We start from the raw sequence: 14,890 nt of genomic DNA, 5'->3' as shown, positions 1-14,890 counted from the left end.
ATTTTAAATGATTGTATGATTTTAACCGCGTTGGTTCAAACTGTTGGCACATGTCCACACTTAATACCTAGCATGTAATTATGCTTTCAACTAATACACGTACACAATATATATGTACTTGATATATGAGAAAGAAACGAAAGGGCCTCTTCGGGGGTCACCGTATGCAATACGGAACGTTGAGAGGGCGGAGGGAGTTTCTGGTGAAGCAGAAACAGAGGTGCACTGTAGATTTTCCCTCGCAAGGTCGTGTCGTGTCCGCAGCTTCGGTGTGGAGCTCCCTTATTCTGGGCAAAGATGATGTCCGTGTCCGCCCGTGCCGGGGCTCTTTCCCCGTACTTGCAGGCAACAAAACAGACAGTTAAAAGCCTCCGGTCCCTTGCTGCCAAGGGCTTGCTGCCTTCTGCTGGTAAGGCCGAACGATGGCGAAGTTTGCAGTGGTGTGACGATGCAACTTTATATACTAACTTCATACTGATTAATTAACACGTTCATTTGAACAATGTGTACATGGTATGTAACTTTAATGTATTGCCGTTCATGTCTCCAAACTAACGCTAGCCTGCTCTGACTGTTGTAACTGACATCTGAAACCTGATAGAAGGTCAACTCTGGTTAAAAAGTCTTACGCATATAAATATAGACTAAGGAGATGTAAACAGCTCAAAAAAACTAACGTCACTTTCCACCACTTACGGTGACGACATCGATCTTGTTGTGTGACCTGTAGGTATTTGTGTTTTGCTTTCACACGTCCAATTCAGGTGAAAGGTCTATTGGCTATGACGTGTATTATTGGTTATTGTGCAGAAGAAGAATAACTCTTCCACAGATAGTATTTATAATTATTCTGTTCGGGTTTTATTACCTCCAATCGAACAATGTGTCTATTAGTCGGTTACGTGATCGACAGAAAAATGTAGAAACAAATATCCATAGGTTCCAGCTCATCAAATGTGAATATTTGCTGGTTTTCAGTGATGACAACCTGAATATCTGCAGGTTGGACTGTTTCTCAACCAAAACAAGCTATTCTTAGTGTCAGCTATATGACAGTATCAGTGATTTTTAGATCTAGAAGCTCACTCTGGTTTCAGTAATAAATATTAATGGATACAATATATTAATTAGTATAAATGTAATCCCAAATGTAAAAAAAAAAATCATTCAAATCATGATCAAATAATTTTGGCTATTTCTGATCATTAGTAGATCTACTATTAATTGAGCCTTAAATGGAAGGACACAGTGTGACAGAGAAGCATTACTTAGATTTTTTTTTGTGTAAGATACCAAATAATTTCCAATCCTTTACCTATCTGCTGCTCCTGCCTTTTTAAAAACTGCATCTTGCCTTTCTTTTCCAGCTCCCGGGGGGATCCGCATGGCCCACACAGATATCAAGATCCCTGACTTCACAGACTACCGCCGCCCCGATGTTACGGACCCCAACAAGTCCTCGCAGGAGAGCAGTGAGGCAAGAAAGTCGTTCTCTTACCTCGTCACTGGGGCGACCACTGTGGTCGGTGTTTATGCAGCCAAGACAGTGGTCACCCAGTTTGTCTCCTCAATGAGTGCCTCAGCAGATGTCCTGGCCTTATCCCAGATTGAGATCAAGCTCGGTGACATCCCCGAAGGCAAAAACATGACCTTCAAGTGGAGAGGAAAGCCCCTGTTTGTCCGTCACCGCACAGAGAAGGAAATCGCAACAGAGGAAGGTGTGAATATCGCGGAGCTTCGTGACCCCCAGCATGACAAGGATAGAGTGATTAACCCCAGCTGGGTCATCGTCCTCGGTGTGTGCACCCATCTGGGTTGTGTGCCCATCGCCAACGCCGGAGACTACGGAGGATACTACTGTCCATGCCATGGCTCCCACTATGACGCTTCAGGGAGAATAAGAAAGGGACCTGCTCCTCTGAACCTGGAGGTTCCCTTTTATGAATTCCCCGACGACGACACAGTCCTAGTGGGATAAACACTGGAGCTCTGTCTCAGTTCCTCTCTGTAATATGTACCTTTTAAAATGGCTCAGTGAGAGTTGAGTGACATAAAATGTGTGTATTTACTATTAAAGACATATTTCCAACTCTATGATTGAGTGTCTTTTCCTTCATAAAACAAAAGAGTAGTTGACTTTCTTCAATTGTTCTGCATAATTTAGCTTGATGTTGTTGAACCACTGAAATTGTACATTGGCATTTGTCTTTTATCTCTATGGATTTCTTTCATTCTGCACTACTTTTAGCATTTAGTATTTTGCAAATAGCACGATGTAACACAAAAAGTTTAAAAGTTAAAGAGTGCTTAGAACAATTGTCCGAGAACATTTGAGGGCAGGAAATGTTCAAATCAGGAGAATAACTAAATGAATGAATCCACAACTGCAACAGGCTATACATCTTTTAGTTTCAAATAGAATTTAAGTGCCAAGCAGCGATGAATGGATCCTCGCACCTTTGTGCTTGTCGGGGGCGCTCGCCAGTCAGTTATTTTTTGCCAGTGTGGAGTGCGGGACGCAGGAAATTGCCCTTTGCAAATACTTCACCAGTTCCTGTATCTGCCGTGTGGCGCTAGACAACATGCATCAAGGTTCTCTACATGAAGTGTAGACCACGTCACGTAAATTACATGTGAATCTGATGCCGTTTGTCACGTAGCACTGATTTCCTTTCGCCAGTAGGTGACGCTTTGACTGAGTGAAAATAGGCTTGTCAATATCCTCAGGCTGTTATCAAGCATGACAAGTTTGGGGCAAGCCAAAAAACATGTTCATTATTTGTTTCCATCACCTTTGACATGTGTAAAGTTAGATGAGCTTTTGAGCATGCCAAGCCACTTAACAAGGAGTAATACATCATAGTTACACCTTAATGCTGCGTTCGACACCATCTTTTTGAGATCTCAAGCTTGAGGACTGGGTGGAATGGTTGAATCCTTGGATCCTTCTGATTAATGTGCACACCAGCTATAAACTCTATGGTCCGGTCAACCATATTCTCCCTAATCTGACTATAATAATCCAATGTGAGTTCAGATTGTAATGTATTATTTTACACGTTCCCGGTGGGTGTTGGCCTCCGCCAGGGCTGCCCTTTATCACCCGTCCTGTTCGTGACCTTCATGGACAGGATATCTAGGCGCAGCCAGGGGGCGGAGAGGATCCGGTTCGGGAGTCTCGGGATCGCCTCTCTGCTGTTTGCGGATGATGTGGTCCTGTTTGCCTCCTCGGACCGTGACCTCCAGCATTCACTGGGGCGTTTTGCAGCCGAGTGCGAAGCGGCAGGTGGGGGCAAACTGCCTACCCCAAGCGAAGGAGTTCAAGTATCTCGGGGTCTTGTTCACGAGTGAGGGTAAGGTGGAGCGGGAGATCGACAGGCGGATCGGTGCGGCTGCAGCAGTAAAACAGGCGCTGTACCGGTCCGTCTTAGTGAAGAGGGAGCTGAGCCGGAAGGCAAAGCTCTCCATTTACTGGTCGGTCTACGTTCCAACCCTCACCTATGGTCACGAACTCTGGGTCGTGACCGAAAGAACGAGATCTCGGATACAAGCGGCCGAAATGAGCTTCCTCCGTAGGGTGGCCGGGCTCAGCCTTAGAGATAGGGTAAGGAGCTCGGACATCAGGGGGGAGCTTGGAGTCGAGTCGCTGCTCCTTCGTGTCCAAAGGAGTCAGCTGAGGTGGTTCGGGCATCTAGTCAGGATGCCTCCTGGACGCCTCCCATTAGAGGTTTTCCGGGCACGTCCAACTGGTAGGAGGCCCCGGGGAACACCGAGGACACGCTGGAGGGATTATATCTCCCGGCTGGCCTTGGAACGCCTCGGGATCCCCCAGAATGAGCTGGAAAGTGTTGCGGGTGAGAGGGAGGCCTGGGTCGGCCTGCTGAACCTGCTGCCACCGCGACCCGACCCCGGATAAGAGGTGATAATGGATGGATGGATGGATGTATTATTTTCAAGTAGCTTTCGGTTTTTCGGGTGGTGGGGCCTTTCATGGTTCCCTAAAGTTGAGCTGTCAAACAACATGAACAACAAGAGGCCCGAGGAGCAGAATGATTAGGATAAGATTATATAGTATGATCAAGAAAAGCCACTGGCAATGTCGAAAAGTATCGACGAGTTGTGAACAGATTCAGGAATGTGTCAGCCTGTTAAACAACTGGAAGGAAATATAAATCAAGATCAAGAACTTGTTGGTTTGTGACTCCAAAGAATGTGTAGATTGCTTCTTCTAAGGACCCTTTTTTCCTTTTAATGAGTTTGTCAGGCAATATGACAAAGTTATAATCGCAGTGACAGCAGCAAAGAGTGTGAAGATAAATAACTTTTGATTCACAGGACGAATAAAGTGTGCCGGGTAAAACCGTATGAACCAATGAAATACAGAAATCTTTGAAATTGCTGAAATTATTTAAATACAATATATTGTGCACAGATGCTGGTAAAATCATCACTTAAATGACCATCAAATCAAACTATTTCAAACTGTACAGTTGGCGCTCATTCAGTACAGAATCTTTTGTATTTGAGTATTGAAATCAGTGTAGTTAAACCACGATTAACAGTGCCATTATTTAATGAATACTTCCTTCATCTTACGAGTGTACTTCTTATAGTAAATTAATCCAGTTATACAGCTGTTTTCACAATATTCATATTACCCAGTATAACCTGTAACCAGGACTGGCGTCTGTGCAAATTTACAATATGTGATTTCACATTGGATAAAGTCTTGAGCGTCGTAAAAACAGTTCACATTCTTTTCGTCCTTCTGGGAATGTGCGCCCCTCAGTTAGGGTATCTACTAATCCACGTAGTGCACATCCGCCTGGAGCTCCTTGGATATGTACCCGAGAAGGGTCGCCGTAAGCTGCTGCTTCAGGGTGGCGTTACCCATCACCAGAGCAGTTAGCTGAGCCAAATCTGTCCACTGAATGTCTCCCAGGACCGCCACAAGACTACCATAGAGCTTCTGCTGCTGCTGAGGACTGAGCTCCATGATGATCTGAGGCAGCGGTTTGAATTGTCCACTGGTCAGCCAGCAGCCCAGGAGGCCTCCGACAGCACCGCCTACAGGGGAAGAGGGTTTCAAACTTGTGAAATTATGATTGTACACACACACACACACACACACACACAAACATATATATCAGTGGGAGAAACTTGCATTTTTTTCCACTTACCGACTGCGATACCAAGAGGTCCCCCGACTAACCCTCCAGCAAAGGCCAGACCGCCAGCTGCTGCGGCTCCCTTCCCTGAGCCTTTCACTGTGGTCTGTATTTGCTGATTGGCAGACAACTCACAACACAACTTCATGACATCGTCAATTCGATGACCCATACTGTTGATCAGATTTGTAATTTTAGAGACATGACAGAAATTATAACTATAAGATACTTAACAATCAATAAGCATAAGGTTAAGAAATCAGGAAAATGCTGGCAGTTAAATTTGTTAAAATGCAATATTATCTCAGCTGTTCACAAAGCAACAATGTCCAATATAACACCAGTTGCCCATTTAATTTTAATATATTGTCCTGCATTCATTGAATACTGTGGCATCGTGAAGTAATTTTCTAACGCAATCATCTACAGATAATCGATAGCTCTGATACAATCAGAGCTATCACACCGGTATCTGTTTCAAAGTGTAACATCTGTATCCCAAGTCAACTAAATAACAGCCGGACTGTAATAACCAGCGGAAACAGTAATAACGTACCTTGCTGTGACATGAAATCCTCATCAATATCTGTAAGGCTTATTTTATAACTCTGTTATTATATCAACTACGCTCACTGGACAGCCGGCACCTCCTGATTTCTGAGTTTGCGTGACTATGACCGCAATGCCTGATGGGAACAACACAAATGATGCATTCAGGGACATTCGAATAATGCCGGATTCTCTGATCTTCTGGTCAGTAGGTGGTGTCAATCAACCAACAGGTTAGTTTGAACCTTGTTAAATCACGTGACAGTCAGTCACTGAAAATACCCATCACATTCTAACAGATTGTAAAAGCGTAATAATTCTGGATTTTTTTGTAAACAATTTATTTGATTATTTTTTACATCGTTTGCTTTAGCTATTGTACCTTGTATAAATAATATTTCCGACAGCAATTAAAGGCAACAGAAACAGCCAATGAGCGTCCAACAAGAAGGGGGCTGGAACCATGGGTTTGGTTTCATTTTCTGATCCCAAACTTGTTTACCACAACTGCCCTGTCTAAGTTAATTAATTTCTACACATAACTATGTGGGATATTATCGGGATGTGTGTGTGTCATATCATTTGTAACTACGATGTCCCTGCAGCTACAGACAGATCCACCTGGCGAGGAAACCCACAGCTACTTTTCTAAATAGAGAACTTGCTGACATTGTTTTCACCGTGTTACTGTTACTGTGTGTTGGTCACTGCAGAAGGATTTCAGCTCGACCGTTTACATTTGTGCAACAATCCACATTTACCCAGAGTACACCGGGAGACACAGAGGAGCCGCTGCGTCAAGATCGCTTCATATGGCTGAGAAACGGAAATCTCAACGTTTTGTCTTCAAAATAAAAGTGTACAACGGGACTGAAGGAGTAGAGCAAATGTTGTTCTTTACTGTATGTCTTTTCTCTGAATGTTTCCATTGTATGCTACTTTATAGTTATACTACACTACATTTCAGATGGAATTGTTGTACAACTGGTTTTGCCCACGACAATGTGATCATCTTATAACACACAGCATATTGTAATAGATTAAACTACCCACGAGTTTATTAATTAATTTAGATCAGCTCCACCTTGACAAACTAGACAATTCAAATTGAAATGTGACTTACAATGTAAAGGAAACATAATTTAAGCAAAGCATGCAACAACATGCTGGATAATGCAACATCAAATACAGCAATATCACAGACCATTCTGTATGACGGGTATTTTTGCTGACAAAATGAACATACTTGTTCTCGTCTTGGGGCTCAGCCACACATTTAGGCCTTGGAATCCCCATGCTTTTACGTGACTAAAACGTTGAATTCGGAAGACTTGTAGTGGAGTAATGTTACAGTGTGATATTTCGTGTTATTTTACCAATGAAATTACATGTTTATTGTTTTGTTTATCAGAGGTGCTTCCGTACATCCCTGTGTGTGCTTTTTATTGTATCACACTAAAAAGATGATGGGGTCCTTTATTTTGAATATCGCCACCGGAAGTTCCGTCGCTGTTACTTGTGTCTTGATAATTGACCGAGGTACATGTCGCAGCGAGAGTGACGAGGAATATTTTGCTCAATCTTTGGATTTTAAAACCGTGGATATTTCTGGAAATCATGCAAACATCTTGAAATGAGAGTGTGAAATGGTATCACTTCCGAGAGTGAGGATTACTACCACTGCCCCGTTGATGAATACGAGCAGAACGGGTCTCAGGAAGAGCTGCGGCTGCATTCATAAACACTTCTTTAGGACTCACAACAACCCCTGAGCTTTGTTTTGGGTTCACAAAAACAACACACCTCCCTGTTGTGCACGTGTGTTGACAATGGCTGGAAAAGGTAAAATGAACATAGAGCATCTCGGCGCAGTTGCCAGGCTCCGAGAGGAACACCAGAAGGTAATGTCGCCAGCTTTGCTGCCTAACTGACGTCTCAACAGCACGTTTAGCCAAAGCACAGATCTCTGCTGGCCACGCGGTGGACCGACACGGCTCTTTGAACCACGGGGGGACCTACTAAAGTGTTTTTTCACGTTAGATATATACGTGCACTAATTTCACTAACCCATGTGTACGTTGTGAGTTTATTGTGTTGACTGTCCGTTTTCTAGAAGCTTCCCCTCTTGCAGCCGCTCGCAAGTTCTTGTTACGCAAACGCTGCCAGGAGGAGGTGTGTTCACTGTCGCCTCCGTGCGTGTCTGAGCTCGCGCTACTCGGTTCATTTGAGGCTTTTATGAACTGTCGAGCGGTTCAGTAGAACAGACGAGCCCATTCAGACCGGAAGTCACACGTTCACAATACACCTTTTGATGAGGAATCCGCATGCCACTGAGAACGTTTAGAGAGCAACGAACTTCGGAAACTTTCCATATGTGTCCCGTATGTCACCACAGTGAAGGGTCTGTTTATGCAGACCGTCCTGACCATTTGAATGTCGTCCTGACAGCTGTGTTTGTCTCCTGCTTCCTTCGTCTGATTGTGTGTTGTTGGTCTGTCTCCCTGTTTTTGATGATTATCCCACTTGTATGTTCATAAGTTGTTTGTTTGCACTAGTGTTTGCATTACCAGTGAAAATACTGATCAGAAATGTTTAGGAATTGCGAATCTGCTCGTGGAAATAATCGCAGTTGACATTTTAATTTTAATATTTTTTTTACCATAATTCCTTCAGGCTATTACAACCTTGACACGAGACTAAGTTGCACACATGTGATTCGTATTGACATTATCTGTCCTGAAACAGGTGGTGAAAGACTGTGAAAGTCGGGTTCTGCACTGGTAAGCACCATGTACTATTTCAACAGTTGCATAGTGAGCATTCTTTAGGTTTTGTTGCTGCCTTTTTAATACACTATTAAAATAATCTCAATGTCACACGGAGTAGCAAAAAGCAGCTGGTCAAAGTACAGGTTCTAATATATCTTTTTTCCATGGTGATATAGAATATAAGGTTTAAGTCCTATTCTGCAAATTTGGTTTTCAAAACGGTCTTTAAAACATTTAATTAATGAATATTTCACCAAAAAAAATCCATTAATGTGTTCTGTGAAGTTTGTTTAGTGGACATAGTTGGTATAGCTCCATGTTAGAACAGCATAATTCATTGTCTATTAATGAATAGTATTAAACAAGCAGGATTCTGTGCAATATTGATGCTTCGTGTTTAGAGTGAAGGCTCCTGTCAAAATCAACAAATTAGACACACCGTGACCAATCAGAGGCATTTGTTTCAAGTGTACCGTAATTAGCTTGTTTATTCCTCATTCCCAAACACACATTTGCAATAGCAAGAAGGAGCGTTACCAGGACACGCAGACAGTAGTTTTTGAGTTATTCTGTCTGGTGAACTGCCGGATGGACCATCAGATTTCCACCTTTTAGTAGACAATTTACAAGTTGTATTCCCTGGTAATACACTTCATTTTCGGCCTCAACTGAGGTTGAAGTTGAGGCAGAGGGCTCAATGTACCACAATGCTTTCCCCCACCCGCCATTTGGACATGTCACAATAGGAAAATCACAGTACTTATTTAAAACATTACCAATGGCTCTGTTATATTTAGGTGTTCTAGTTCCCTATGACAATGAGCCAACATGCACAATACCAGGATCCTGTCATTAATTCATATATGTTCACCTGTTACTGTGACGTGTAGCAAAAAAGTCTTCATTAAAATAGGGTAATTTAAATAATAAAGGTGGTCAGTTCTCCTACCCAAACATATGCTACACAGGAGAGTGAAGTAGATGTCAACAAAGCACAGTGTCTGCAGGAGCGACTGCAGCAGCCCGTTCCAATGAAACCGCTTCCAAACGTCTCCATGTTGAGCGACATAGTCACAAGTACCATTGCAATCCCAATTGAGCAGGCTGTCACCCCCCAACCATGGGACAGCCACGCAGGTGATTTCACTTATTTGGCTGATTAGAGCTCCCCTCAGGACTGTGTGCAGACGGGGCTCGACGTCTCTCTGACTCTCCTGTTGGGTTCTGTTAGGTTCTGTTGGACCTGCTACGAAGGGACAAAGTCCGGCATTCGTCCCCCTCGTCTCTAAACTCTGCACTTGTGCGACGCACCTGCAGTCTGTACAACTGCAGGTAGAGCCCTCTCGGTTCAACCCAGTGGTTGAACCCCAGTGGTTGAAACGAGTAGAACAGTTTATTTTTTTGTGTTGAAAATGTGGGACGTTCTCACTCTTTGTTGTATGTTTATGTCAAATATACAACAACTTTAAGATGCCAACATTCAGTCAACATTCTTATTAAAACAGCATCAAGTCCAACACCTATACATGTACTCTTCTTGCTATGATGATTTATATTTATGATTGAGGTTTTAGTTTACAGGTAATGCTGGACTATTTCAACAAATGGAGCCAACTGAGGAAAATCTACGAGATAAAGACAATAAGGGCTTTTAGACACGCATTGCTTTTATCTGGCTACGACACACTTTTGTTTATCATGCAAAGGCAATTGCATAACCTCCAGATTGTTTACATTTACCAACTAGTGTTGTGACTTTTCACCGGAGAACGTAGGCAATCTCAAACCTGAATTTAAATGTTTAGAGAAAGTAGTGTTAGCTGCTTTTTGTCAATCTGTTGTCATGATTTTCTCTGAAGCTTTACATTGTCCAGTGGCAAATGAATACAAATAAATAGCAGCGACATATTGTGTCCTCTTGGGTTGACGTCTCCCTTCTCCCCTGAAGGGGGAAACAGGCACTTCCTCATTACGCCACAGCTGTCGTTTGCTTCCCATTGTTCTGTTTTAACATCCCAAAATAAACCAGGCAAACCTATTTGGATAAGAATGGCTTCATAGGAGATCTGCGGCTTCAAAGAAAGACAAAACAAACATTAATTTGAATAGTTGTTGCCCTATCATCATTATAAATACATGCTCTTGCAGGAAGAAGGTGTCGGGTGACTATGAGGCCCTCAATGACCGCCTCAAAACTCTCCCAGATCAGCTGTCTTATGACATTATGGTGAGTGCTGACCTTGTTAAAACACGCCATCACTCAACTTGTGCATTGTGGGGTAGTTTTACAATGAATGCCTGTTGCAAATGGCAAGTTTGTTATTTAGACTTTATTTCTGCTTTTCTCCTACTTTCATGTCCACATTCTGCCACCGGCTATATTAACAGTTTCTCTTTTGTTTGGCTTTCTTTTCCATCCCTCGTGCTATAAACAGGTGCCCTTTGGCCCTTTGGCCTTCATGCCTGGGAAGCTGGTGCACACGAACGAGGTCACAGCGTTGCTCGGCGACAACTGGTTCGCCAAGTGCTCGACCAAGCAGGCTCAGAAAATTGTCGATCACAGGATGAAATGTGAGTCTCCTTTTGAAAATATTTCTTTTTTGTCTCTCCTCAAGCAGACGGCATTGTTTAAAGTTCACGTGACCGCTCAACACTACTTTTCTTCATCCAGCAGAGGGTGTCGCTGCATCATTTGTCTGAAGAATCACTTGAGTGACACAACATACTTTCAGATGAGCCGTTATTTACCATAGGATCTTTGGAGAACATTTTGAGATTCTTGTAGAATTTTGTCTCTTTTTAATGATGTGTTTATTGAACTGTAATGCTGCTTCCTAACTGCTCTGAAATCTTGGTGCGTGCATTATTATTTTTTATGTCCGCGGGGGTACTTTATTTCACATTTAGTTTTTGGGTTGCAAGCTGCAAGGCACGTTTGAAGCGTTCGTTGCCCTTGTGCTAATATGCTGCATTGTTAATCTAATAATCTAATAGCAATGCATATGTTTTCAAATCGAGTCCTGTACATGCAGCATTATTGTTTGATTGAGTGCAAGACAACAATGTATTTATTCTTACATGAGTTATGCATGGCCATGTCCGTCTCCCCCCCCCCCGCTGCTCGTTTCAGGTCTGAAAATCTCATATCGAGTCAAATGGGCCCAAGTAACGATGTCTGATGTGAACATTATTAGAGTGTTTAGTGAAGCAGAAACATGCTGCCACAGCCCATCCGCAGCCCCCTTCCCTCCCCCTCCTCCTATCTCCTGACCCTTCCCACCCCGCTATTACAAAGCTAAGTGCTGTAATACAAACATAGCTGGCTGAAATGTGTCAGACAGCGGCTGAGTTGTCAGGCCTTCTGTGTTTGACCTTTCCTCACTTCCAGTTGATGCACTGACTGGAGGGGCTCCCAATCACCATGGAAACAAGGGCCCTCTGCTGCTATTAGTAAAAGGGCTTAATTGTTGTCAAGATTTAATGATCCGAAGTAGTATTCAGGGCAGAAGAAATTATGAACTGTTTGTGTCATCATTTTTCAATACCCCACCCCCCCACCCCACACAACGTTGTTTAGAATTTTAACTCTTTAGCAGCTGGTTGCCATTGTTATATTAAATGTTTAATTTGAATCCATTAGCCTACAGCTAGTTTGTGCACATTTGGTTTTGTCAGTCTGCTTCCAACACTCTGACACTCATTTTGATGATAATGTACCTGTTTTCCTGCAGATGTGAAGAGTGAACTCAATGATCTTTCAAAGACGATGAAAAACTTTGAAGCCAGAGTTGGGCTTGTGAAGGATTTGGAAACCATCTCATCCGTATGTTGCACGACTACCAGTCGTTTCGCAGACGAAATATTGCATAAGACATAAATGGGAGCACATGTACTGACTTTGCTTCTTCTTTAGAGTAAAGGGGGCTATGTTGACATTAGAGAAGACACCGAAAACACTGACATTGCTGTCACTAAAGGTATCTTTCTCAGCCTTTCTTCTGCCCTCATTGTTTTTTACGCATCTTGCATTATGAAAAGCAAAGAAAGCTTCTACACAAACTCAGATTGACCTTTAGGATAAAAAAAACGTGTTTCCCCCCATCTTGCCTGATTTAACAGGAAAGCAAAGAAAAGCTCACAAACCAAATTCTAAGCCCAAACTGGATGCCGTGTTGCATCTAAAAAAGGAGGTTGAGGAGAATGAAGAAGAGAGCAGAGATGGAGGGAGCGGAAAAGACATCACAACTAAAGAGGAGTTGTGGGCGAGATTGGATGAACTCGAAAAACTGGAGGAGCTACAAGATGAGCAGGACAGGTAGATGAACACACTGAGGCACTTTTCCTTGTAACTTTAATAATTGCACATTTTCTAACCTCGGCTAAAATGAAAATGTATCTTGGAAAATGTTTTTCTCCAGATTATCTTATAATGCGGACATGAATGGTGAGGACACGTCGTCCTTTTCCTCAGAAGAGGAGAAGGAGGGAGATGCTGCACCTCCTGAAAATGGACTCGGTCAGAAGCCGAGCTGGACATCCGCGCCTCACAGTAAAGCGCAACCGAGCTCAGACAGAGAAGCTGAAGATGACGACGAGGAAGAGGAAGGCGGCGGTTTGCCGACCATCTTTTTCTCGCACACAACTGAACCCAAGAAGGTCAGAACAATAACACTTTCAAGACGATGCATCTTCTTTACATTCGGCAGTTGAATTCATTCTACCTTTTGTCTCGGTCCTCTGCTTCAGGTGAGGATAAACACGGGAAAAAACACCATGTTGAAGTTCAGTGAAAGGAAAGAGCAGAAGGATCTCTCGAAGAGGAAAAATAAGAATGGACACAGTAACGGGCACTCCCATCACGAACTTCACAAAATCTCAACACCCGCGGACATTTACAGGTGAAAACAACACTAAATTCACACATATCACTATATCAAAAATGTAAAAAACCTAAGAAGTTATGCGGCTTGTTTTAATGATGTTGCTCTCCCCTCATTGGTGAAACTGGTCTGTCGTCTTTTTCAGGGTGTTTGTTGACATGAAGAACGGGGAACCCATCCCCAGAAAGTCCATCCTAAAGTCCCGCAGCCGAGAGAACAGTGTGTGCAGCGAATCGAGCGAGAGCAGCGCGGCGGACTTCGAGGAGCGCCGGATGACCGGACGCAGCCTCAGCCACGACGACACCACGCACAGCGACACCAGCGACGGCATTACAGAGGAGGAGAGTCCCACGGCGGTGCCACTGCACCCCGCCAGCCGATTCGAGGTACGCGACACATGGTTTTTTGGCTAGTTGTAGCTCTCGCTTTCCATTTTTTTATTTGAACCCTCAGTTAAGTTTCTTTGCATAGTCTTTAATCTCAGTTACAGTGTGAAGGCAATATGCCTATATTATGAAGCGTTTTTTGAAAATTGCACCTTTGAGCGTCAGATCCCTTAATGAGAACATAACAAAACTCCCACAGAAGCCTCTTTAAGTTAAAATGGGAGCTGCATGTGGTTGAACAATCATTAAATGTTGGTCACAAGAGGCAATATGAACAAGGAAGCCCAGCATGAAAACAGTATAAACCCTTTAGTGACCCTCAACCTTCAACCATCAGTCATGTAATTCCACATTACCGCTCGTTTCCTGACTGACTTCTCTTCTCCAGGCCTTTTCAGGCACAGTAGTAGAAAAGGACCCGATGCCTTCCGCTGTCCCCCATTTGACCATCGCTCCACCTGCTCTGCCGACCATACTAGAGAGGAAGCAGGAGGAGGTGGCGCCTGACGTCGCCCCGCCTCAGCAAGCCCCGAAAAGGGTGTCGAAGTTTAAAGCTGCCAGGTTGCTGCAGAAGTGACGGATAACGAGCAAATATCTTTATTTCACATTGAGTTCTTGTTGGATTGTTGTTTTTTTTTAAAGCCTTTGTTTCTTTTCTACAATAGATGACATGCATAAATCCTCCTTTCTTTCCCGCTTCGCTCACTTCTATCCATACAGGATTTCATTTACGTCATTGACTTTTAAGTAAACCTTTGTGTGTAACTCTGCTTTTTAACAAGCTCCAAACACTAGTTAATGCAGTCTCTTTTGCTTAGCCACTCCTGAGGTATAAATGGCACTTAACAATTTGTCCATCTCTCTGTGGGACTTGTTTAAACCGATTGCTGTCTGTCATATGTTTTAACCTGTCTTCTGCTTTTCTGTTGATCAAATCTATTGCCAGTTTAGGTAAGACTCTGGGCCTCACTTAGAACCGGTTGCCTTGTTTTATTCCTTTTTCCAAGTATTGATCATTAAACGGAATCAGGTGCCCGCTAGCTATCGTTTTACCTTCTCTAGACCTGCCTAATGAATGTATGTATTCCTTTGTGACAAGCTTTATGTAAAGACAAAAAAAGAATATTGATGTAAAATAA

At 43.1% G+C, this 14,890-nt stretch overlaps 3 protein-coding genes across 3 annotated transcripts; 2 read left to right on the top strand and 1 right to left on the bottom strand.

Moving 5' to 3' along the window:
* Positions 1–179: 179 nt before the first annotated feature.
* Positions 180–2,094, top strand: LOC117732277 (cytochrome b-c1 complex subunit Rieske, mitochondrial-like). Its single transcript, XM_034535122.1, has 2 exons — positions 180–409; positions 1,368–2,094. The coding sequence occupies exons 1-2, from the start codon at positions 298–300 to the stop codon at positions 1,976–1,978; spliced, it is 723 nt and encodes a 240-aa protein (XP_034391013.1). The 5' UTR covers positions 180–297; the 3' UTR covers positions 1,979–2,094.
* Positions 2,095–4,243: 2,149 nt separating this feature from the next.
* Positions 4,244–5,849, bottom strand: zgc:112052 (protein C19orf12 homolog). Its single transcript, XM_034535284.1, has 3 exons — positions 5,725–5,849; positions 5,181–5,341; positions 4,244–5,067 (listed from the first exon to the last, which is right to left on the bottom strand). The coding sequence occupies exons 2-3, from the start codon at positions 5,338–5,340 to the stop codon at positions 4,802–4,804; spliced, it is 426 nt and encodes a 141-aa protein (XP_034391175.1). The 5' UTR covers position 5,341; positions 5,725–5,849; the 3' UTR covers positions 4,244–4,801.
* A 1,376-nt stretch (positions 5,850–7,225) lies between these two features.
* Positions 7,226–14,890, top strand: uri1 (URI1 prefoldin like chaperone). The gene is made up of 11 exons (XM_034535086.1): positions 7,226–7,618; positions 8,463–8,497; positions 10,634–10,712; positions 10,921–11,056; positions 12,217–12,308; positions 12,399–12,462; positions 12,605–12,800; positions 12,904–13,141; positions 13,232–13,383; positions 13,511–13,751; positions 14,140–14,890. The coding sequence occupies exons 1-11, from the start codon at positions 7,547–7,549 to the stop codon at positions 14,326–14,328; spliced, it is 1,494 nt and encodes a 497-aa protein (XP_034390977.1). The 5' UTR covers positions 7,226–7,546; the 3' UTR covers positions 14,329–14,890.

The sequence above is a fragment of the Cyclopterus lumpus genome, chromosome 6, assembly GCF_009769545.1.
Source record: "Cyclopterus lumpus isolate fCycLum1 chromosome 6, fCycLum1.pri, whole genome shotgun sequence".
NCBI classification, from domain to species: Eukaryota; Metazoa; Chordata; class Actinopteri; order Perciformes; family Cyclopteridae; genus Cyclopterus; species Cyclopterus lumpus.
Note: the sequence above shows the minus strand (reverse complement) of the source record. Positions and strands in the feature narration are given on the sequence as shown.